Source organism: Podarcis pityusensis, assembly GCF_964106645.2.
Source record: "Podarcis pityusensis genome assembly, chromosome: 11".
NCBI lineage: Eukaryota > Metazoa > Chordata > Lepidosauria > Squamata > Lacertidae > Podarcis > Podarcis pityusensis.
Window position 1 is genome coordinate 36521918 of NC_138036.1, and position 22441 is coordinate 36544358.

General features: G+C 39.1%; 2 protein-coding genes across 13 annotated transcripts in view; one reads left to right on the top strand and one right to left on the bottom strand.

Annotated features, from left to right (window-relative positions):
- The window catches only part of SLF1 (SMC5-SMC6 complex localization factor 1), a 31766-nt gene extending 20468 nt beyond the window's left edge, over positions 1 to 11298 (top strand). For all 5 annotated transcript variants that reach the window (XM_080972463.1, XM_080972467.1, XM_080972466.1 and 2 more), the window contains 6 exons: positions 1201 to 1346; positions 2355 to 2518; positions 3033 to 3166; positions 5087 to 5179; positions 5783 to 5965; positions 10006 to 11298. In XM_080972463.1, the coding sequence (XP_080828589.1) occupies positions 1201 to 1346; positions 2355 to 2518; positions 3033 to 3166; positions 5087 to 5179; positions 5783 to 5965; positions 10006 to 10499 (1214 nt within the window). In that variant the 3' untranslated portion in view covers positions 10500 to 11298. The remainder of the gene's footprint in view (positions 1 to 1200; positions 1347 to 2354; positions 2519 to 3032; positions 3167 to 5086; positions 5180 to 5782; positions 5966 to 10005) is intronic.
- Positions 11299 to 20426: 9128 nt separating this feature from the next.
- MCTP1 (multiple C2 and transmembrane domain containing 1) overlaps positions 20427 to 22441 on the bottom strand; it is a gene marked incomplete at both ends in the record, with an annotated part of 171026 nt that continues 169011 nt past the window's right edge. For all 8 annotated transcript variants that reach the window (XM_080972410.1, XM_080972409.1, XM_080972408.1 and 5 more), the window contains one exon: positions 20427 to 22374. In XM_080972410.1, the coding sequence (XP_080828536.1) occupies positions 22303 to 22374 (72 nt within the window). The remainder of the gene's footprint in view (positions 22375 to 22441) is intronic.

Genomic DNA, 22441 nt, shown 5'->3' on the forward strand with positions numbered 1-22441 from the left:
TTCAGTTCTCTGTATCTAAACCAGAAGACTGTAGTTGGAATATTTGGCTGCTTATTTTATCACTTATTCCAACTCAGTGTGTGAAGCCTTCCTCATCTGTGACACCTGAATTTATCCTTGTCCCGTCTTCATTATCTCTCTCTCTCTCTTGGTGTTCTTCCCATATCAGAATACTTTAGCTGGCATTTTTAACTACCAGCTTATACTTCCCTTGCCGCCTCTTCTTTTTTTTTTTTAATAGGCCACTGGTTCTGGTTCTGCACTGTAATCTTACAGCACTACTTATGCATAGAAAGTGTAATTATTATTAATGTTTGCTAGATAATAAATAATAATGTTGATGGTAATAATAATGATTAGGATGTTTCCATAAATAAATCAAGCACCTCATGTTTGTAAATCATAAGCAATTGGTGGAAGAGGACGCGAGAGTGCCCAGAGCTATACAGGCAATCTTCCATATATTCCATTGTCATTTTGCAAATGGGGACACAAAATTGTACATTCACTATCTGCATTGCCAAGAGTAGTAGTGTAGGGAGTTACTGTAAACAACTAATTATATATTTCACCTAAACAGATTACATAATTCATATTAGAGCCTGATTGCTAAAATGTAAAGTTTGGGTATCCACAAGCATGCTGGCAGTATAAAATCTCTGTCCTAGTACAGATTTTAAAGTTTCTTGTATTGTAACTTTCATGAACAAAAATCTCCCCATTAAAAAAAAACCCAAATCCATGCAAGCATGGATTTTACATACTGTTTTAAAATGGCATTTACCAAATATTTTAAGTACTTCAGCTTTGCAAACCTGTTCCTCTTAGCTACTGCATAATGTGTTTTCTTCAATTTGATATCTGGAGTACTATGTCCAGTTCTCTGCTGCCACAGGTGGGAAGACTAGGTTCCCTGGGTTCAATTTACAGGAGCGTAGATTTCAATTGAACATTAGGATAAGCTTGACACTAAGAATAGTCTGACAGAAGAACCAAAAGAAGTAGCTCTGCCTCTCCAGAAGCTGGGCAGTTATCTGCTGGGAGTGCTGCATCTTTCTGTTTCTAGAATTGGGCAAGCAATTCTACAGCTAGTTTAGTAATTCTAACAATTTAGGAATAGCAATTAAAGGACAGAAATGCAGCAATAATATTCTCTGTATTGTCTCCCTAACACTTTCTTACTGTCTCCCTTTTCTTCAGATTTTTCACCACAGGAATTAAAAACATTCATTTCTTCCATAACATCTCTGTGGCTTGAAATGTTTGTTGCAGAAGCAGTTTTTAAAAACTTGCCATTCCAAACCAACGCTGTTGTTTCTACTGAATTGCTGTCTCTCCAAAAAATGGTAAGTGTCATTTGTACTAAGTAATATCTTTCTTAATGCAAAAACATTCTGGCCTAGATCAAATGCAGTGATCTTGGTCCAATAAACCATTCATTTTTGCACCAGGAATTAACTATGTGCCGGCATGCTTCATCCTCCTCTCTGACCTTCTTTCCTCCATCCCTCCCCCTCATACACATTAACTCAAGACTTACTGGTTTGTTAAACCAATTTTCTTGTGGCAACTGAACTGGGAAACTGATGTTTGAGCTATTCCAACCATGATATCAGGTATCAAACCATGATAGCAACTAGACAGCTGATATTCTTCTGGGATTGGGGGAGGGTTCTAAAGGACTCTTTAGAAACAACTTCGCAAGTTTTCCTTCTGGCTCCTCTGTTCTTCAATGTCAGGATACCCCTAACTGTCTTGCTTCAACCTCTCTTCCTGCCCCCCTAATTTTATACATATCTATATTTCATCTGTTCCTCTTGGGAATTTTTGCTTCTTTCCAATCAACAGAGATTGGGTACTGTACTAGTGTTGCAGGACTTAATGGTAAACATTACAAACTAGACTTCCACTGGTGCAACATTGGATCCAGCCCAGTGCATCTTACTCTCATTCCCCATGGCAAATTGCCTTCTGCTGTAGTGCAGCATATTTCCCCCGATTCCAACACATGGATGCTACTTTCGAGCATGTACTTGAACCCTAAAGCGCAGTAGCCCACAATACAGCAAACCACTCAAAAGCCAAAATATGTGTGAGAAGAGCAAGTCAAGTTCCCAGCAGCACCCCAACAACATAACCTGCATAGGGGTGTGAGAAACTAGATGGGTCCTTAAGAGTTTCACACCATAAGCCTCACTTTAAAAGGCTTTTGTGAAGTCTAGGTATGATAATCTGGAAGATAAGCTTTAAATGCAATAAAGATCTGGAGGGAACTGTTAGCGTTGCTAATTACCAGATGTGTGTTAATGTGTCATATTTAACATAGCTGGACTAAAGTTTGACTCTTGCAACAGGTTTGTTCCTATCTGCCTGCTTTACAAGTTGGGTTGTGTGAGCCAAGGATACACAAAGCAAAGAAAAGGAAAATAGGGCAATGGCCTTGCCCTAAGTCTCAAAGGGCATTACTGATGCTAAATGGTGATAAGCAGAACCAAGCCGAAGTGCTGCCTGATGTACCGTAAGTAATACCTATAACATCACCGGTTTTATTCTGCTTTGGGGGACAGCTTCTGACCTGACACATTTCTTGAACTTTATGTGACCTGTGTTGTTGTCTGCAAATTACTGTGACTGGCAGAAAGCTCGGTTTTAATCCTGTAACACATCTGGGAATGGTGAGGGTTTTTTTCCCCTTTTCCCTTTCCCTGCATATATGTAGACTTCACAGACTATACATACTTTCCCACTATTAATGTAAATTGCTTCCCAGGAGAAATAGAAGTATTCAAGAAATAATGTTTTTAGAGTGAGCTTAAGCCCTGTATATTGAATGATTGGTGGGTTTATTACAAGCACATACTGTATGGAATGTTTCAAAACTACAGTGACTTAAATTTCAAAATATGAAAGCATGTAGATGTATCTGTCTGCTAGAACACTTGTTACTTCTGAACAAGTGGGGTGTTGTTGGTTTTTTTAAATGTAAATAAAGTTCAGTCTTTTAACGTACTTTTACCACTTCTTGCTTTTAGTATACAAGGCACTGATAACTCTGCTTGTGTTCAGAAGAAATTGGGAAACAAAGCTGAGGTTGAGATGATGCGCAGCAAAGATAATCATCATTTTTCAGGGAAGCAGGGGACTGTTAACAAGGTTAACGTTAAAGGTACTGTGATTTCCTAACTTATGCTTAGTACTTCACAAGTTTGCAATCCATAGTTCCACATCTGGCCCCAGTGAAGATGGAGTGGTATCTCATTATTGCCATAAGTCAAACATGGCTTTCTTGTGCTATTTTTTTAAATGCCCTTTTTTAAAGTTGGGGATATGACTGTCTGCTTTTTTTAATCAGTCAAACACACGCTCACACCATTTTCTCTTGAGTTGTAAATTGAGAATGCATCCTAAAATGAGTCCATTCCAGTCATAGCCTTATTTCACTAATCCACCTCAACCTGTGCTTGGAAGAATCAGCATTGTCCTCTGATTTGAAAGTCTAATTCAGTCTTCATCTCTTTCCGTCCTAGACGTTTTGCAAACAAAGACCGAAGTGTATGCTGAATTACATAGCCCCATTAAGCATATGGACTGTTTTCTTCTAGGCATCGAGCCCAAGCTATGAAATGCATTTGGATTTTAGTTTTAACTACACTAGAACCCAAGCACTTGAGTTTTAAATAGCACAGTACAGTAGTTTACACAGGCTCTGTTCAATATACAAATGTAATAAAATGTACTTATATGCTTGTACCTGTCTTAAATCAATTTCTGGAACTATTTTTAATATGAATTTAACCTAGACATATATAATTATTGCCATTCAAAGCGCTCTGAAGTATAACGGTAATGGATATCAGAAGGGATATTTTAGAACTATATGCTAAGCTATTGGTAGAGCCAAAAACAGCAGAACCCTCATTTTGCTTGGATTTAAATTTTATGCCCACCCTATGCCAAAGTCTCTATATCAGCAAATGCACTGATAAAAAAATCATCTGATTTCCCCCCTACTGGTGTGCTATTGGAGAGGTAATACAAACTGATATATAATTACTCTTAAAAGAAGTGGCTAAAATATGATACATTGGGAAAGATAGACTTGATTGTTGCCCACAACGAACAACCAGACACTCTGCATAAGAATAATATCCTGTTGCATATAAATAAGGAAATTTACTGACCCAGTCCCAATGAGCAAATGTGGGGGTGGGAGGGCAGAATGTTCTCATTTGGGTAAATTTCATCATTCACTTGGAAACGTGTTTTTTGTCAACTCTTGTTCCGGTATAATCAGTGGACAAAAACGTAAACAAATATCAGAATTTTACAGCCTGCCTTCGTTAATTGAGCCACTACCTGTAAACTGCAGCCAGTCTTCACTGTCTTCCTTCTCTCTTTTTTTCTAGGTCTAAATGAGTGTGTGTGTGTGTGTGTGTGTGTGTGTGTGTGTGTGTGTGTTCCCTCTTCTTAAGACTGCTTCATTCTTCTTAATCTCTCTCCCTCTCCCTCCTCCACCCCCCCCTTTTCTCTCTGGTACTGTAGGCAAGCCAGACAGCCTATTGAGAAACAGCAAACCATCTGTTAACGGATTTGAAGTTCTGAATTATACTTGAGTGTGTAGAGGCACTCGTGCTTAGCCAGAAACATTCATTTGAATTAAGCTACAAACGCTGTGTAAAAAGAACCATACACTTAATGTAGCTTCATGAATAAATTTAAGGGAGGGCAACTGCGCTCTAAACTTTTATTGCTTCAAAACCAAGCATTTTTGGTGTTCTGTGATCATTCGGTGCTTTTATAATGTGGTTGAAGCTTTACAGCTTGAACGGGTGGGTGGGGGAGAGGGAGAGATAATTCCTGTGTTAACCCTTTAGCAGTGCAGTTCCATTGCTGGATCTCTGATGGAACAGAAGCTCTGTGGGCTTTTTGAGTTTTCTTAAAAGGTATTTAAACAGGACAAAGGGAAATCTTATTCATTACTGAGTGCTCTGGCGTGTAGCCAGATCTCCTAGTTCCTGCGCTTTGATTATTTTCTTCAGTTGCCATTTTGCCTAGACTGGTATAATCTATTAATTCTGTTTGCTAGGAGAGACTGCCCTGCATACTGCTTGCAAAAGGAACAATGTGGAGAGATTGATTCATCTTCTCTCTCTTCCAGGAATAGATATTAACGTTAAAGGTAAGTAGTTTTATTTTCTTCCCTGAACAAACACATTAAGCCTCCCAAATAGCTGTGATACTTGTGTGTTCGCAGAGTTCTTTTCATTCCTTGTGTTCCTGCTTCGGGATTATGAATTAAAGCAAAGATTTTATGGGTAGTTTTGTGGCTAAAGCTTATTGATTGCACTTAATTGTCTGCATGGTTTTTCTATTAAAGCACAGTCGTGGTTCAAAATAATTCATTTCTGGCCTTTTTATAGATAGAAGGATAAAAGCTGTGAATGGCTTTATAGTCAAGATTTTTATGTGAAATTCTGGTCCGAACAGACCCGGGCCAGTGTGTGGTTTTGACTGCAGATGCCTTGTTCTTACTTTAGCAATAACAAATATGATGCTTTGCAGAAAGAAAGAAACAGCTTCATTGTAGAGTGACACTGAAGTAGATCTTAGCCTCATTTCATTTTAACAGTATAATACAGAATTAGCATATTGATTTCTCAAAATATTCGTCATAACACTAGTTAGAAGGGGGAAAGGGTAAACGGAATTTGAACGACAATATTATGAACATCCTGCTACTAATTTTACTGTTTTCTCAAACTTCCCTTGATTTGTAATTCAGACTATGCTGGCTGGACGCCTTTGCATGAAGCTTGTAACCATGGAAACACTCTGTGTGTCCGTGAAATTTTGCAACATTGTCCAGAGGTAAACCTGTTCAGCCAAGTGGATGGGGTGACTCCCTTGCATGATGCCCTGGGAAATGGACATGTAGAAATTGCCAAGCTTCTACTTCAGCACGGGGGTGAGTGTGTTTGTGTTAAATAAGCTTAGAGAAATTTGAATCTGTAAAAACTGCAGCGTATTAAAATTTGAGGGTGTTCTTGATGTGATTTTTGAAAGCTAGAGGTTTTCATAAATATTGATGTGCATCATGCCATATTTATACTCATTCATCTTGTCAGTTAAATTATTTCAGTAAGCCCATAACTTTGGCTGCTTTCTCACATTTGCTGAATTGCAGATTTTTTGTAAAAGCTGTATGAACAAGCAGTGATGTGGATTGCATGCCTACCAGGCATTTTTCACAAAATCTGGATTTTAAATTAATTTTTACAATGTACTGCAGAAACGGTTAGCTTAACTGCTTTGTGCTGCTTAATTTCATTGTGTTTCTGCTTATATTTATGGTTATCCAAACATTTAGGCTGATAATTCTGCTTCTGAAAAGTCTAGGCTTTTAAAAATTGGAGGGGAAAGGGTTAGAAATAGCTTACTTTAGAATTTTGCATTTTTTTAAAAAAAAAACCCACTTAAAGCAGTTCAAAAATTTCAACATTTTGTGTTTACCCTCCATGAGAAGTCTTCCCCTCACAAAGTACTCATCTTCAAAGGAGAGAAAGCATATATATTTTAGAGCATTTGTGTGTGCCATATATAAATACAGAGTTTATGTAGCTCATACCACTACTCTGCATGTCAGTTTAATTTCACGTATTTCATGTTTTCAGATTTGTTATGGCTATACTAATTCTGCTGTGTGGAGTGCAAAATAATGTTCTGTACTTAGATAGCTTTTAGCTAAAGTCAGCCTGAAACAGAAGCATTACACTGGTTGGTCTGTTTTATAAGACCTCTGTGCATTTGCAGTCTTCTCCTGCCCCCTAAAGGCTATTTTCTTTGTCTCTGGCTGACATTCTTTCACAATCAATACATCCCTTGCTCTTCTCCCTCTGTGTGCTTGTGCTGAACCTTAATGCTGTCTCCCAGGTGTTTTATTTATCTACTGCACCATGCGACTGACACGCCAAGCCAATACCTGGCCTCACTTCAATCGGTCTAAGTGATGCAAGAGCCAATATTACCGAAAGCCCAAGTCTTCAATAGAACGTGGCATTACACTGACAGATGTGCATTTTTCCTGGGTGTCTGTGAAGAATGGGCAGTGGATGATCCCCTTGTCCTAGGGGAGAAGATCTGCTTGCACTTTCATTCATCAAGGTCCTCTTGCAACGGTGCAGATGGTGTGTGCAGAGTTATCTTGGCTGTCACATGCCAGACCTTCGCCTATCAAGCAGTTTGACAGAAGCATGGCAGGAACTGTGCTGCACATTCAGTATACAATTGCTCATTGTTGGTAACTAAACTTTATAGAGCCCTTTGGCACGTCCCTCACCCATAAGCCATCCTTTTTAGTTTTGGGTTTTTTTTTAATCTACACTATGATGCAATATCTACATTTGAAAATTAAAATATTGCTCTTGTATGCATGGCCCTGTCTCTGTAGGCACACAACCTGTTAATTTTTTTGATGTGTTATACCATCTTTTTCTTAAAGAGCTCAAGCGGGGCATCCATGTTTCTCCTCTTTTATTTTCCCCACAGTCCTTTGAGGTAGGGTAGGCTGGGAAATAGTGACTGGCCCACATCTCCTAATGAGCACTAAGGCTGAGTGGGAATCTGAATCCAGGTGTTCCTGGATTCACCCTCCCATCAGATGTCAAGGAGATAAGTAACTATGCAACCTTTAGAAAACACCGGAAGGCAGCCCTATATAGGGAAGTTTTTAATGTTTAATATTTTATTATGGTTTTTGTATATGCTGGCAGCTGCCCAGAGTGGCTGGGGCAACCCAGTCAGATTGGTGCGGTACAAATAATAGCATTTATTATTATTATTATTATTATTATTATTATTATTATATTCATGGTCTTGCAGTTTACCTTTCACAAAAGTAGGCTGCTCTTCTCTCCCCCCGCCCAGATCCATATGTCACTTTAACATACAATTTACCCCTGCACATTAAAGTATTTCAGTTAAGTACATTGCAGTTTCTTCATGACTAAAAACCCTGTGCAACCTGTAATCTATGGTAGTAGAATTGTTGGTTTATTTGTTTATTTTTTAAAAAGGCTGCAGCTGATCTATCACTCTAGTAGCAGCAGCAGAAGGCTCAGACCACATTGCTACACATAAAAAGTCCTCCAATCTAAGACACAGAGTGTCAGTACTGATGACCTGTTAGGTAGAAGCAAGATCATTAAATCCCTCTGACCTATCTGCCAAGCAGGTGATGAGCGCTGCACTCATAGGCTTGGGTGTTAGATACAGGCTTGGGCATTTAAACTGTGCACGGCAGTCTTCTCTATATACAGACACCATCCCGGAAACGGTTATTATTATTAATTTATATACCGCTTAAAGGCAAAAATGTGGGTGAAAATGTGGCTTTTCTCTGTGTGTTCTTGCTAGATGCAAACACATTATTTAATTCTGTGAATGTTTAGGGGGTTTATGGAATAAAAACTTAAGCCCTGGTTGTTTGAGAAGCTGCAGTCTTGCATTCTGTCCTATTCAGCCACTAAGGAAGAGTTACTTCTGGTGGCTCCACAAAGCCCAAGGTTCATCTGACAGCCAAGGCTGTTTGTCTAGAGGGCATTCAGTGCAATGACACATACTCCTCCTGATAAACAGCATATGCTAATCATTTGTTGCTTTTGGTGCATGTAAAAAATGCTTTATGCAAGCAAGCTATATCGCCTTTTCTTCTAATTTTGTAGGTCTTAAGGAAAGTAACAGGAAACTATATTTTTAGCATATCTAATCTGCTGTTTCTTATTGTGCCACTGTTTAAACTTAAAAATACGTTCCAAACTCCAGTTCATACCTTGACTTGGCAAGGGAGTGCTGAAACAGTGTGACAGAGTAGCAGGAAGGCCTTCCTTTGAGTTTGGTTCTCCATGTGAATGCTCAAAGAAAGTTAGTTGGTGGCATTTTTCTTTCTCCAAAATAGTAGGTAAGAGATCCTGCTGACTTGTAAGGATGACCAGCTCACAAGACCTTTATCCCACATTTTGGAGGCAGAGAAATGCCACCAACTACCATCCTTTGGCATTCACATAGAAGGCCTGGCTCATACTGAATGCTATCTGCCATACATAAGGAATTCCCCCTAAATGTATGAACGAGGCTAGGATTCTTTATACATCTGGCTGAGACATGTGAAATGCTACGTAACTCAGCTCCTGGCACAGCCTTCTGCCCATGCGCTCAACTTAATTGAATGTTACTGTGATTTGTAAACCACTTTGAGTTTTTATTACAATCTATCAGTATATAAACATCGTGAAATAAATTTGTCACCATGGATGGCAGCAGTCCCCATTTTATATTTGTGTACCCCAAAGTTTGCTTCCTCATTTCTTTATCATCTTCATCTGTCAGTATCATCTATTTTGTGTGTCTTGCAAAACACATTTTGTAAACCTGTATTTTAATAGGTATTACCAGTTTCTTTAAATATACTGAAGCATGATACATATACAAAGAACTTGAATCATCTGGTTATGTTAACAAAAAGAAATATGTAGTACACTGATGAGATCAGGAAGTAGCTTTCGCTCTAGAACAGTGGTTGCCAATTGGTGGTCTCCGGACCCCCAAGGATTTGTGGCACCATTCGCATAACAAAAACTACCTTAGAGATATACAACTTTTCAAAACCAGAGGGTCCATGGCTTGGAGTTTTGAAAAACAGGGGTCTGCAGTACTTAGCAAATTTGGATCCAGTGTTCTAGAACATCCAGCCTATGACTGACTCACCACATGACTGCGAGGGTGAGGAGAAAAGGTCTTAGCAGGGCATTTCACCCCATAATCTTTAAAGGCACATAGTATACGCCTGAAAGAGGCTTAACAGTTCTAATTCGTTTGGGAATTAAAATGTGATTTGTTAATCAAAAAGCTTTAGATGCTGCAGACAAAACTGCAGATACTGAAAAACAGCCAGTTGTTTAGCTGCGCTAAATAAACTATTTCCTATTTAATGTTTTGTTTCTTCTGCAGGACCAGTACTGCTACAGCAGAAAGATTCTGAGGGGAACCTGCCACTGGATATCATAAAGTGTGAAACAACTAAGCAGCAACTTTTGCATCTTGTTAATCCAGAAGAGAAAGTTGAGGAATTCCATGCACAAGTGGAAAGCAATTTTCATAAAACACAGACAGAATTTTGGACGGTCTTATATTGCAAGATGTTGCTAAACTTTTGTTCTGTATATAAGCTATTTAAGCCTTTTTCTGTAGCCTTTAAAAAGCTAGCCTGCTCCAAACCATTGCTGATGACAGCTGATTGTTGCAAGCTTAATGCTAGCTCTAGCCATTGGTTCCTAGATCTTTATTTTAGAGAGCTTGAAACCTTTCGACATCTCCCAGTGTATCTTCAGAAGATGATTGAGGAGCTTAAAAAGGGCACAGGTGAACAGCAGCAAGCTTTTGCAGCAACACTACAGCAAATTTCAGTGGAAATCCAAATGTCTAACTGTTATTTGGCCAACTAGCTTCCAAACTAGGACTGCTTGCCGAAAGCTCATAGTCTTAACCCTGGGGTAGCTAATGTGTCCTTGGATTCCAGCTCCCATCAGCTCCATCCAGCATGACCAATGATAAGAGATGATGGGAGTTGTTGTCTTGGCAGCATCTGGCAGGACCTCATTGATCCTGGTCTAACATGTTTATCATCTTCAACATATAAGCATAATACCCTTGCCTGGTTGACCTACTGATCCCCACAAGGGAACTAAGACTGTATTTGCCTGATTTAGCCGTAACACAAAACTGGCTTCCTACTACAATGCGAACAAGCTGTACAGAATATCAGGTTTGCACACTTTCCTTTCCCAGAAGAGAAAACCAGAATCGTCTGTTCCCAGTTTTGCATTAACCACATTTTCCCTTATGCTGTTTGAACTCGGGAAACTTACTTGATTCTATCTTGTTCCCACTAATTAATTAAGCAAGCTGTTTTCTCACATGCTGGCTTGTCCTCACCAACTAGTTCGTAAACAAACTACTCTCCAGGCTCAGACGTCATAGGAAACTGAAAGTGGATGCTTCTTACTTGGGCACTACAGCACATTCCCATACTGGGAAACTGGTTTCCCACCAGCTGTGAAACAGCCCATAGTCTCTTAAAATGAGGGGTGGTGAGCTCTAGCAACTATCGTGGCACCAACTCAGGGGATCCTTTTACTCCATCCTCTCAAGCGACACTTCATTTTGTTGGCTACCTCATTTTGTTGTCTGCAATCACTAATCCTGTATAATATTTTTGTTAATAAAATTGTTTTTGTAATGTGATCAATATTTGAATAGAGTAATGTATACTTGGTTCATTTACTTTTAGGAGGCAATATACTACCACAATCACACACTGCATTCACAATTTATTTGAGAATGAATAAAGATGCTCTTGATCCTAATACTGTCATTCTCAAATTATGAGGCAGCCCACCTTGGGTGGTGTGGGGGAATTTGGAAGATTTAAGGCCACTCTAAAAGGTTGGGCATGTTAATTATCTTGTGTAGGAGGCAACAGTATCTAGGGGAAGTTGAAGTTTCCATAAAACATGCCCTAAGATTGCACTCTTATTAAAGCTTTATAAATGTAATTTGGAACCAAAAACCATTAAATAAATTAAAATGGTTGAAGCATAGCTTCATTATGTATGTTCATTAAACAAACATTTTGTAATTTGAAAAAAAAGTATTTAAAAAAATCCAGTGCTGATTTGAAACAAAATTCAGGAGCACCTTAGGCTAAAGCAGCACTTTGCAAGATAAGTGGGACTGGTGTGGTAGTGTTGGACTAGGACTGAAGAGGCCTGGTTTTGAAATCTGTCATGAAGCTCATTGGGTGCTCTTCGTTCAGTTACCAGATCTTAGCCTAACATACCTCACAGAGCTGTTGTGAGACTGAAATGGCACAGGGCCTTGAACTCCTTGGAGAGTAGATTTACTCAGTTTCTAAATATGCCCATGGGAAACCTAAGTGTAGAAGCTGAGCACATCATCACTTGTCCCAACTCTAAAAATGGAGCTAGAACGTAGCCACTGTAGATAGTAGCCAACAACAGCCTTATCAGATAGGTATAGATTTATGTAACACAGAGAGAACAAATCTACAAATGATTGTGTACAGAATTCTTTAATCCCAAGGCGTTTTGAGATTTGATTTTGCAAGGTAAATATTAGGGAGCTACTCATTATGTAAATCATAGAATCATAGTGTTGGAAGGTACCCAAAGGGTCATCTAGTCCAACCCCCTGCAATGCAGGAATATTTTTGCTCAATGGGGCTCGAACCCACAACCTTTAAGAGTCTCATGCTCTACTGATTGAGCTATCCCAAATAATTAACTTATTTAATCATTATTTTGAATAGTTCAGTGAGCCTTCTGCCTTAACCATAGCAACAATCAATTCTAACAGAGCAAGCAAAAAGTGGCCTTATTTTAACAAAACAAACTTTACCAGTAGAAGAAGTGTATCTTTTGAAACATCCATGTAATAAAATATACTACTTTCTTACACAACGTTTTGTTGCTTTTGCTTGCACAATCGTATAACCAAACACTAATACCTTCCCCTTCCCCAAATCCTCATCCAGACATTTTGATGAAGTTTGGCCCATACAAATCTGCAGTGATGTTAGAAGCATTGTAAGGTTATGTCAGCCATCCTGATGATGTGATGTAATGCTCTAAGAGAACAATAAGGAGGGCCATGTCTTACCATCAGGGTCTCTGAGCTATGTACTGTTGTTGAGAACATAGAAGCATGCTGTTAACATGCTGGGACATTTGTATAATACAGTGATTCAAATAATTATTACCATTACTCTACAGTACCTAGAGACACTGGCCTGAAGTAGTCATAAAATCACAGAGTTGGAAGGGACACTAAGGATCATCTCGTTTAACCTCCTGCAGTGCAGGAATATGCCAGTGTCCCATATGGGGATCAAACCTGCAACCTTATTATCAGCACCGCACTAACCAACTGAAGTCCTGCTACAGTACAACCCAAAAAATACAAATTTGTGTTATAATACCATCAGAACAGAGATGATATGAGCGAGGCATAAATACAACCATTCAAGATTCAAGCCTATTTCCTCAAGCATTGTTCAAAACATCACAAGCATTTCAAGAGCAATGTTAATAAATCGTCACATCTGAAGATGTCCACTAAAATTTGGATTATAAAAACCTGATTCAATACCAATTTCTGCTAAAAATGTCAGCCCCACACTAAATATTTTTAATGCGTAGGACTGGTTGCACAAGCTGTTAACAGAGAGTAAATTGCAGAAAACATCCTAATTCATAAAAATGAATTGCGAAAGTTCATTTATTAACAGTGCTTAAAGTACACTTCCCTCTGTAAGTACAAAAAAAGTTTTAGTTAATATAAACCACATCATAATGCTCTAAATTTTGCTTTCTAAATCACTATCTCCACTGAAAGTTCTTCCATGTTCACTTGAGCAAGTGCTTATCAGCATCTTAAAACCACACTGCGTTTAAAGTATTATTTTCAAGTTTTAATTGTTGGTGACATTTCTGACCATGCTGAGTTCCCCATTTATCTGTACAGTAGCTTATATTTTCTGCTTCACAGTAAGTCTATGTTACCGAAACAACTCTGATCCTTATGTGCTTTTTTATAATGAGGTCTTATTACATTATCTGAAATGTCCTAAAATTTCTCTGTTATGTGCTAAACTCTCTGAGAAGAATAAATGTGATGTGTCAGTTTGATGTGGTCAGCCTATCATTAGTTTAAACCTTTTCAAAGCAGACCTTCTCTGTGTGGGGGACATGCTATCTATAATGGCTCTTAAACTGCTAAAGATGGATTTTTTTCATATGGATACCATGTGGATTGATGATAACATAGTCTATCTCCTCTATCAACCCCTTATGATTTTAGGAGTGTTCATGGAACATGAAGAATTGCTTGTTCCCTGATGTGCCTTTTCAGACTCAGCACAAAAAGAAGGGAGGGAACTGATAAGATTAAATGACTGAGTACACTTATCAAAGGCTCTGTCATGGATGTATTTATAGGGAGTTCACTCCTGTTATTAAATTAAGACTTTTTTTACCCTTGGCAAATTCATAAAAAACCCCGCTTTTGAAAGTATGCGGTACTGCAGCAAAAGCTGAAGTAGGTGTAGGAAACAAGCCTTTGAACTATTACTAACCTGTTTGCCTACAAGAAGTTCCAACCATTCTTAGGTTTGCTATCCTTTCAAAGACAGGCTACATCATGATGCTTTCTGAGTCCATAGCAAAAAATATTCTATCCCCAAAGAAGCTTTATAACCAGATGGACTGCGTTCATCTCATTTTATGGCTTTTCCATTTAATACTTGCTGCGATGGCTCCAGTTTTTCTAAACATATTCTTAAGTGAAAGCCTCCATTATCCCTAACAATGGTTCATGGGAGATGAATTCCAACAGTATGTGGTGACATTTTAGCTATTTGGGGCTGCTGGCTCTAGTATGCAATGCTTCCAGGATGTTAGTGAAAAGCTGCCTAGATTGAGGAGGACAGAGAAAATATCTAATGTCCTGTTTCTCCAGCCTACCAAGAGATGCTTCCCAATAGCCCTCTGCACAGAGAAGGTTGCACCCACACAATATAGGAGTCAAGATCAGTATTTCAGCAATTACAATGCTGAAAAGGAAAGGAAATGTGTGAATAATCAGTTTGCAGTCATGTAAATCGATAGGAGAGAGTTCACATACAGGAGCATGATGGGAGTGTGATTAAGGACTACTTCAGGAATGGGAACTGGCTGCCTTCCAGATGCTGGAGTCCAGCTCTCATCAGCCTCAGCCAGCACAGCCATTGGCCAGGGATGTCAAAGTTGTGGTCCAGCAACATCTGCATGTTTTGGACAAAGTGGATAGAAATAGGTTTCTCTCTCTCCCATCTCCTAGAATACCAGATTCTAGATGCCATAATTCTATAACATGGGACAATCCAAAGAAGAAGAATGCTGGAGAACAGAAGTACTTCTTTGCATACTGCATTGTTAAAGAATGGAATTCATAAACCCAGGATGTGATAATAACCACCAGCTTGAACAGCTTTGAAAAGGTGTTGCCAAATTCTTGGTTAATAAGCCTAGCAATGGCTACTAGTCACAATGACTATATTTTAACAGCTGCCAGGAAGCACAAGAGACTGCTGCTGCACATATGTCCTGCTTGTGGGGCTGTCGTGGACAACTAGTGGTTCCTTGGGAGAAAAGGAGGCTAGACTAAATGGTCATTTCCTCTTAAGTTCTTGCATGATGTGGTGATAGTGATTTCACTACTAGTGCATAGTTAAAAGAGAGGTTTAGAACAGATGTTCGTGCAGATGGCTATTTCCAGCGTTTCAGGAATGCAGAATTAACCAATTTAAAAGGAAAACAACATTGGTTGCAGACAGGTTTTCAGGCTTGACTTTGAATTTCCTGAGGCTCTCCTGGATCGTAGCCTGAAAATTACAGCACCTTTTATGTTTTAATAGAGAAATGACGGAACAAGCATACCCTATTGCGACTTTGTGATTGCTACAAAAGAATTTTAGTTTCAGCTCTTGCTTAGAGCCCTGCAGCATGAACAATTACATTTTGCCCACATTTGTAATCCACAAAATGATGGCTGCCACATCTAATGGCTGCGCTAGAGCAGTGGCATCAACTTGCGGCCACATTGTGGCCATTCTTCCCCTTCCTCCCAGAATGCTCCTGGGAATGATGTTGTGTCATGACAAGGCGCCATTCCCAGAGGTAGTCCATCCCAGAAAAGTTGCTTAAAGTGGCATTAAGTTTGTCATTCATTAGGTTTTTAAAAGAGGAGGGGGAAGGAAAAGAACCACCCCCAGCAACCTTGCATTTAAAAAGGTAAAATTAGAATTACTTTTAATTTGCCCATCCTTTGAAAGCAACCAATTACCCCCTCCCTCACTTTCACACGGGACGAATGGTCATACAAAAATAGGCAGAGGAATATATTTTGCATAACTTGAGCCCCAAAGCATTTTCCTTCAAATGACAACCCAAGTTGGGACTTATTTCACTGCAGCAGTGGAGACAGAACAGAGCCAGTAGCCATTGATGGACAAATTAATGAAGGATAAGACAGATGGCTTTACATCATGTGGGAGTTAATTCCATAGTTTAACCATGAAGAAATCCTTTGTTTAATTCTGCCCTGGATCTCCCAACATTCAGCTTAATTGAACCCCCCAAATTATAATGTTATGAGGGAAGGAGAAAAACTTTTCTCTAGCCCCTTTCTCCACACTATGCTTAATTTTCTATGCCTCTATCATGTCTCCTCTTGTTTTTCTGCAAATGAAAAAGCCTGAAATTTTGAAATCTGAAATTTGATGATTTTGCACACAAGTCAAGGAGGATTGAACTCCCTGTGCAGCTGATGGGGGTGGGTGGGGGTGACAATTTTGCTTTCACTAAGTATTGGGCTGAACAAGCACCCGATCCACCTCCACATGTAGTGGGAGTGTCCCAAAATCCAACTATTCTGGACAACAGTCATACAAGAAATATGTAAAATAACCAAGCAAGTATTAGAAATCAAAGACCACCATAGCCAACCACAAATGAACAGCCACACCCTAGGCCAACCCCAACCTCTCTCACCACCAAAGGAAAACAAGTGAACAGCAGAGAACCCGCACAAGCAATGCTGACACAAAACCCCACATATATTAAGTAAAATAGAAACATCACCACCCGACCCCACCCCCACTCATATTTCCCCCCCCCACACCTCTTTCCCCCTATTCTTCCTAATGTCTCAACAAATGAAACCAATTTGTAATTTTTTTAAAAAAAAATTGTTACATGGGGGAAAAAATACAAGAGAGAGAGACATTGCACATACCTTTGTAAATCAAGAAAATCTTTAATAAAAGTACCTTTAAAAAAAACACAAAACCAAGCACCCGATCCAGCTGCCTCAATCAAGCGTGGGGCAGGTGGACATGATCTGGGGAAAACAACTGCAAGAGCCAAATTGGGAAGCCTGCAGTTCACCATTTCTGATTCATATGCCCTCAAAAAATACAAATATATTTGTGAGGCAGGAATTGCCTTTGCAGAAGCCATGCTGATTCTGCTTCAGCTAGACTGGTTCTTCTATCTGCTTCATAAATTAATCTTTAATGACGCTTTCCACCAGTTTTCCCCATTCTTGGTTGGGGGAAAGGGGCAGCTGCTTGCAGGATCAAGCTGAGTACAGTTTTTCTTGACTGATTGAAAGTTTTCTTAGCATCTCTGCTTTAATACTGTACTTGACAACATCCTTATTATGAGTATTTCTGTTTGCAATCATCATTTAACAAAGTATGTTTACATTCATAATCATTACAGGAAGCTCTCAAGACAGTGTGCGGTGTGTGAGAGAGAAAAGGGACAGGAAGAGACTGCTGGCTACTCAAAGTTCGAACTTCTGCTTAATTCTCTTCCCTGTCCCCAATTCTGCCACTGTTTCAGATGTGCTGCAAAGCACCCATCCATTAATGGCAAGCCAAGACCTGCCCACCTGCAGTGCATATCACCTTAAAACATCTAGCGGCTTCCTCCTTCAACCACCACCTGGAGGTGCCCAAGAACCTTGAATAGTTTGATGAAGGCTTCCTCAGCCTGGTGCCCTCCCAATATTTTGCCTGCATCAGCCCCAGCCAGCATAGCCAATAGTCAGCAATAGTGGGAAATGGAATCTTTGTTGGTCCACTTACCCAGCCAGTCCTGCTATTCTTGCTGCTCTATTCCTCCTCCTCTTTCCCCCCCTCCTGCTTCGGAATGTATGAAAACACTGGCTTCACTATTACCCCACCCCCTGAACTGATTGACAGCCCTGTCAGGCTTGTCAGCTTGAAGTAGGCCCCAGCTGGAGGCTTTGCTGGGTGTGGCAGATGGGACCATCAGTGGAGGAGGTGAGTTTCACCACCTGCTCAGCCAGACCTATACTCACTGCCACATTCCTCCTCCTCCTTCTTTGTTTCCTCCCTATTTGTGGAGCACCTGGCACCATTGTTGTCTGTTTTTAGGCACCAGGCAAAAGCATTTCTATTTACTCAGTCCCTTGGTCTTTAATTGGGAGAATAACCAGTTATGTCTGTGGACTCTTTGTGCCCTCCTTTTAAGTGGTGTGGTATGTAGGATAACACAAGGGCATTTTCTATCTTGTTTTTAAATTAGGTTTTAATGTCCCTTGTTCTTTCTACAATATAACTTGTTTTGAGACACTTTGGCGTAAAAAGCAGCAAATAAATAAAAGAAATAGTCCGTAGCGTCTGGAGGGAAGCAAGTGGAGGGAAGCTTGATCTGACACATCACAAAACACTTAGCAAAACCGCACAGGGGTGGCATGGTGACAATGGGAAGAGTCATGCTATGATGAGGTGCATCTCCCTATTCTGCTTCCCATAAGTAGAGGGAGCAGATTGCAGCCACTCTGACGCACATGGTTCCTGTCAAATCTCTGAAGGGAGTGCACTCTCTGTTCCACAAACCGCAGACCTAGCCAAATATTCCTGGTCACTAGTTTTAAATGGTTGCTTTTTCATTTTGTTCACAGCTTCAACTTGTAGGTCTGCTCAGGGTACCACGCTCAGAACTTTGTAGTTGCTTGCACTTTAAAGCTCCCATGTCTGAAGCCGTGCAAACTTAAGACTACATCAAGGCTGTACTCCTATATACACTTATTTGGATGAAAATTCTATTGAACTTGATGGGAAATACTTCCAAGTAAAAGTACATAAACCTCAGGCTCAAAGGATCGCTTCAGACCGAACTGTGGAAAATGTGACTTGAAAGTGTGACCTGATTTCCACTCTACTGGATTAAAGAAAAACACAAACACCCAAAATACTATTTCCATCTCTCTCTCTTATTGCATTTCAAACAGTAATTCATGAAACATCTACTGTGAAAAATGAACATTTTTCTCCCTAAGTGATATTTGAAAATTACAGTTATGAATGGATTTTAGCAGTAGATAGAAAACCTAAACATTTTGCAAATTTCTTTTGTCTCCCTCAATAGATTTAAAATTGTTTATAGCAAATGTTGTTCTACTACAAAGCAGCTTTATGTGGTTCTGAAAGCAAATGCCTTTTTAAAAAATGCCTGAGGTGAGTTATCAAAATAAGGACACTAACAGGTGTAGATGCTTACTCCAGAATTAATTTTATCACACAGAGCATCTTGAAACACTTGACGCTTAAGGCAGGGTTATTCCCCAAAGAAGTTTCCTTTCCAAAGGAGAACATCAACAGCTTACAGACAAGTCACTAACAGAAATATGAAAAACTTGGTATTAATTATTTCATGCAAACTCTCTTGCATGGATTCTAAGCTTGTAAACTTAGCAGTAACCCTTGATAAATGTGTGGAAAGGCAAAGCATGTTCTCAGGCAGGAAAAACGTGGTTTATTTACTCATTCAGCAGCTGAATTCCAGCTGTGATACTCTACCTGGTGCTATGAAAAGATACTGCTGAGTCTCATGATTACGCAGCACAGATATTTATTTGGCACGCACCTGAATTCTATATGAATTTATGGAGTAGTCCACATTTGGAATACCATGTGTAGTTCTGGTAACCATCTTAAAAAGACCTGGGAAAGTACAGAAAGGGAAAACAAAATTACTATGTGGATGGAACTTCCATATAATAAATGGAGAACAGGAATGAAGCCGATAAAAAAAATGCATGTTTTGAAGAAAATGAGGAGACAAGGTTTTATCCCTCCTGTTATTAGGACTTGGAATCATTCAATGAAACTGACTGATTAACTGTATATTCAGGACAGACAAATGGCACTTTTGCACACACCATGCAATTCATTTACAGAATGTACTGACATGAGTTTAGATGGCTTCAAAAGGCGATCAGACACTCATGGGTGATAAGCTCTAATGGCTTTTGATGGTAGCTGGTTGGAATCTCAGTACTCAGCGTGCCACTGAACATACAGCAGGAGAGTCTGTAGTCTTTATGTCATCCTTGTGGGCTTCCTAGGGTCATCCCTGCATTGCAGGGGGTTCGACTAGATGATCCTTAGATCCCTTCCAACTCTTCTATGGTTCTATGATCCAGTTAACCATTGCAGAAACCAAAAGGCAACAGCCCCCTGCAGGAGAAGAGCTCAGATGGGGTGTTGGGAGATCCAAAGGCAGCAATTCCAAGTGCATTTATAACTCTAGGAGAGAAAATAACTTCTCTAAGCAGTCACCAATATTACTTTTAATTGCTGGCCCCAATCCAAAGTGGTCATTATAGATGCTTTCCCATCAATACCGTTATGCAAATTGTGGACATTTGCTCTCCCTGAGCATGGGAGAGTGGGGAGTATATGAACTCTTTCTTCTTTATCCCGTAATGCTTCACACAGTAAATCAATCGTTTGTCATATGAGTTTAATGGCATAAATAAGTTAGGTCAGCATTTTGTACAGAGGGAAAAAAAGCCCACAGAATGATAGATAATAGTAAGTGAACAAATCAAGAGAAAAGTCTTCATGTATTATGTAACAGGTTTTCACTGTGAACAAAATATTCCAGACTAAAAGAAATTATCAACATTAATACAGACGATTCAATAGGTTGACTTCATTAATGGCATATTTGTTCATCAGCAATAAACAGAGACACGACCTGCATACATGTGCATATTGAATAAGTCACGATCACCTGGCTACATAACCAGAACATGTTCGGGTCAAGTCTTCCCTGCAGATACATAACTTGTTTGGCATTCTTTCAAGCATGTTGTATAAATAGGCAATTTCAAAATAGTTCTTTTGTAAGAAACAGCAACACATCTCTAAGATAAAAATAATTTTCAAAATCAGCTTTCATGAGAAATGTAGTTTAAGAATACCTTTAGATGTAAATTAATGTATATACATTTTCCTGTGCATATACTATTGAATATTTCTCTCTCAAAAAAAGTACTATTTTAACAGTAAGTAGTGCAATAGAATCTGGTAAGCAGCCACCACGCAGACTGAATGTTCTGTAATGAAGAGTGTGGAATCTCTTTCCCCCCTGAGGGCACAAATCCATTAGTTCTTAATTGGTCCTTTTGACATCCACTGCAGGTTTTCTGTAAGGACTACATGATAAGGTCCTTAGGTGTACAGACTCAATTCAAGAGCTCCACTGGTCACAGTTTAAGAATATATTCCTAGCCACTCATTATGCAATGGCAATGTTTTGAAATGTAAACCATATTCCCATCTGCCACAATTTAAAAAATGCTTTCCACGCAACAGGGCACTTAACTATCAGGAGGACTGATTAGGTGAATCAAATGAACAAACAAAACAGGTATATAAATTCAGCCCACATTGTTTCTTTTTCATTTGCCACAGTACTAGGTCAAGTGCTATGCTGTAAAGCCTTTTAAAATGGCCTTTTGATTAGGAAGCAAACAGATTTTAGTATTGACATACTATATGTGCACAAAAGGTGTTCACAGCCTGACACCTGAAGCAATATGGTTTTAATCTGATAATATTTATTTCACTACTGAACGATATGGAGGTTCTCCACTAGGCTAAGTAAGTACAAATCAAGATTAGTGGCAATATAAAAAGTTAAAGATGCAATCCGTTATAAACCTGGCAGTATTTTAGATACAGGTATATATATTTTTCAAAGTCTTGTGGTGGAATGATAAAAGTGTTAAGAACTTCTTTAAATCTTTGGAGCTCCAGTAAGACATTTGCGTTTAGTGTATATATAGCTTGCTTTTTAGGCAAGCCATAGTCAGTTTGTTTATTTGCAGCAGGGTCTAATTACAGTTTTATTTCTTTTGGATGAAACACACAAATAAGTGCCTTTGCTCTGTTCTTCTGGCAAAATGTATAAAATATAAAAAAGAGTGATCTTCTTTGGATAAAAGGATGGGTCATGCATAAATCCTCAGTTAGCTTTTAAAAATTAACCAGAGCATGAGTTTAAAAATGTATCTTTTACTTATCCAGTCATGTGTGCCTATCATATCACTTACCATTTCACATTCATGCTATAAATGGACTCCAACAAAACTTCAGCTTAAACTAAATTTGAAGCATTCGTCATAACTCTGTCCAACTTCAAGTGCAATTTCACTGATAAATCCCTTTGTACAGTATTTATAAATTTTCCCATTATGAATAAAAGGCAAAATAAATAAAGCTTAGAGAGAGGAAATGCTCCTTAGGTCTAGAGCTTTTTAGTTTTATTTTCCCCTTGAACAGATGATGGTCTCCTCAGCACACGGATTTGGCTAGCCAGGGTTGTTTTTCTTCCTCTTACTTGGACTGTGGGTAGGATCATGTTTCAGTTCTTGGTACTGCACCTGTTTAAACACAAAGTTAAGAGAAATTTCAACTCAACATAACCACAAGATTTTTTTTTAAAATATC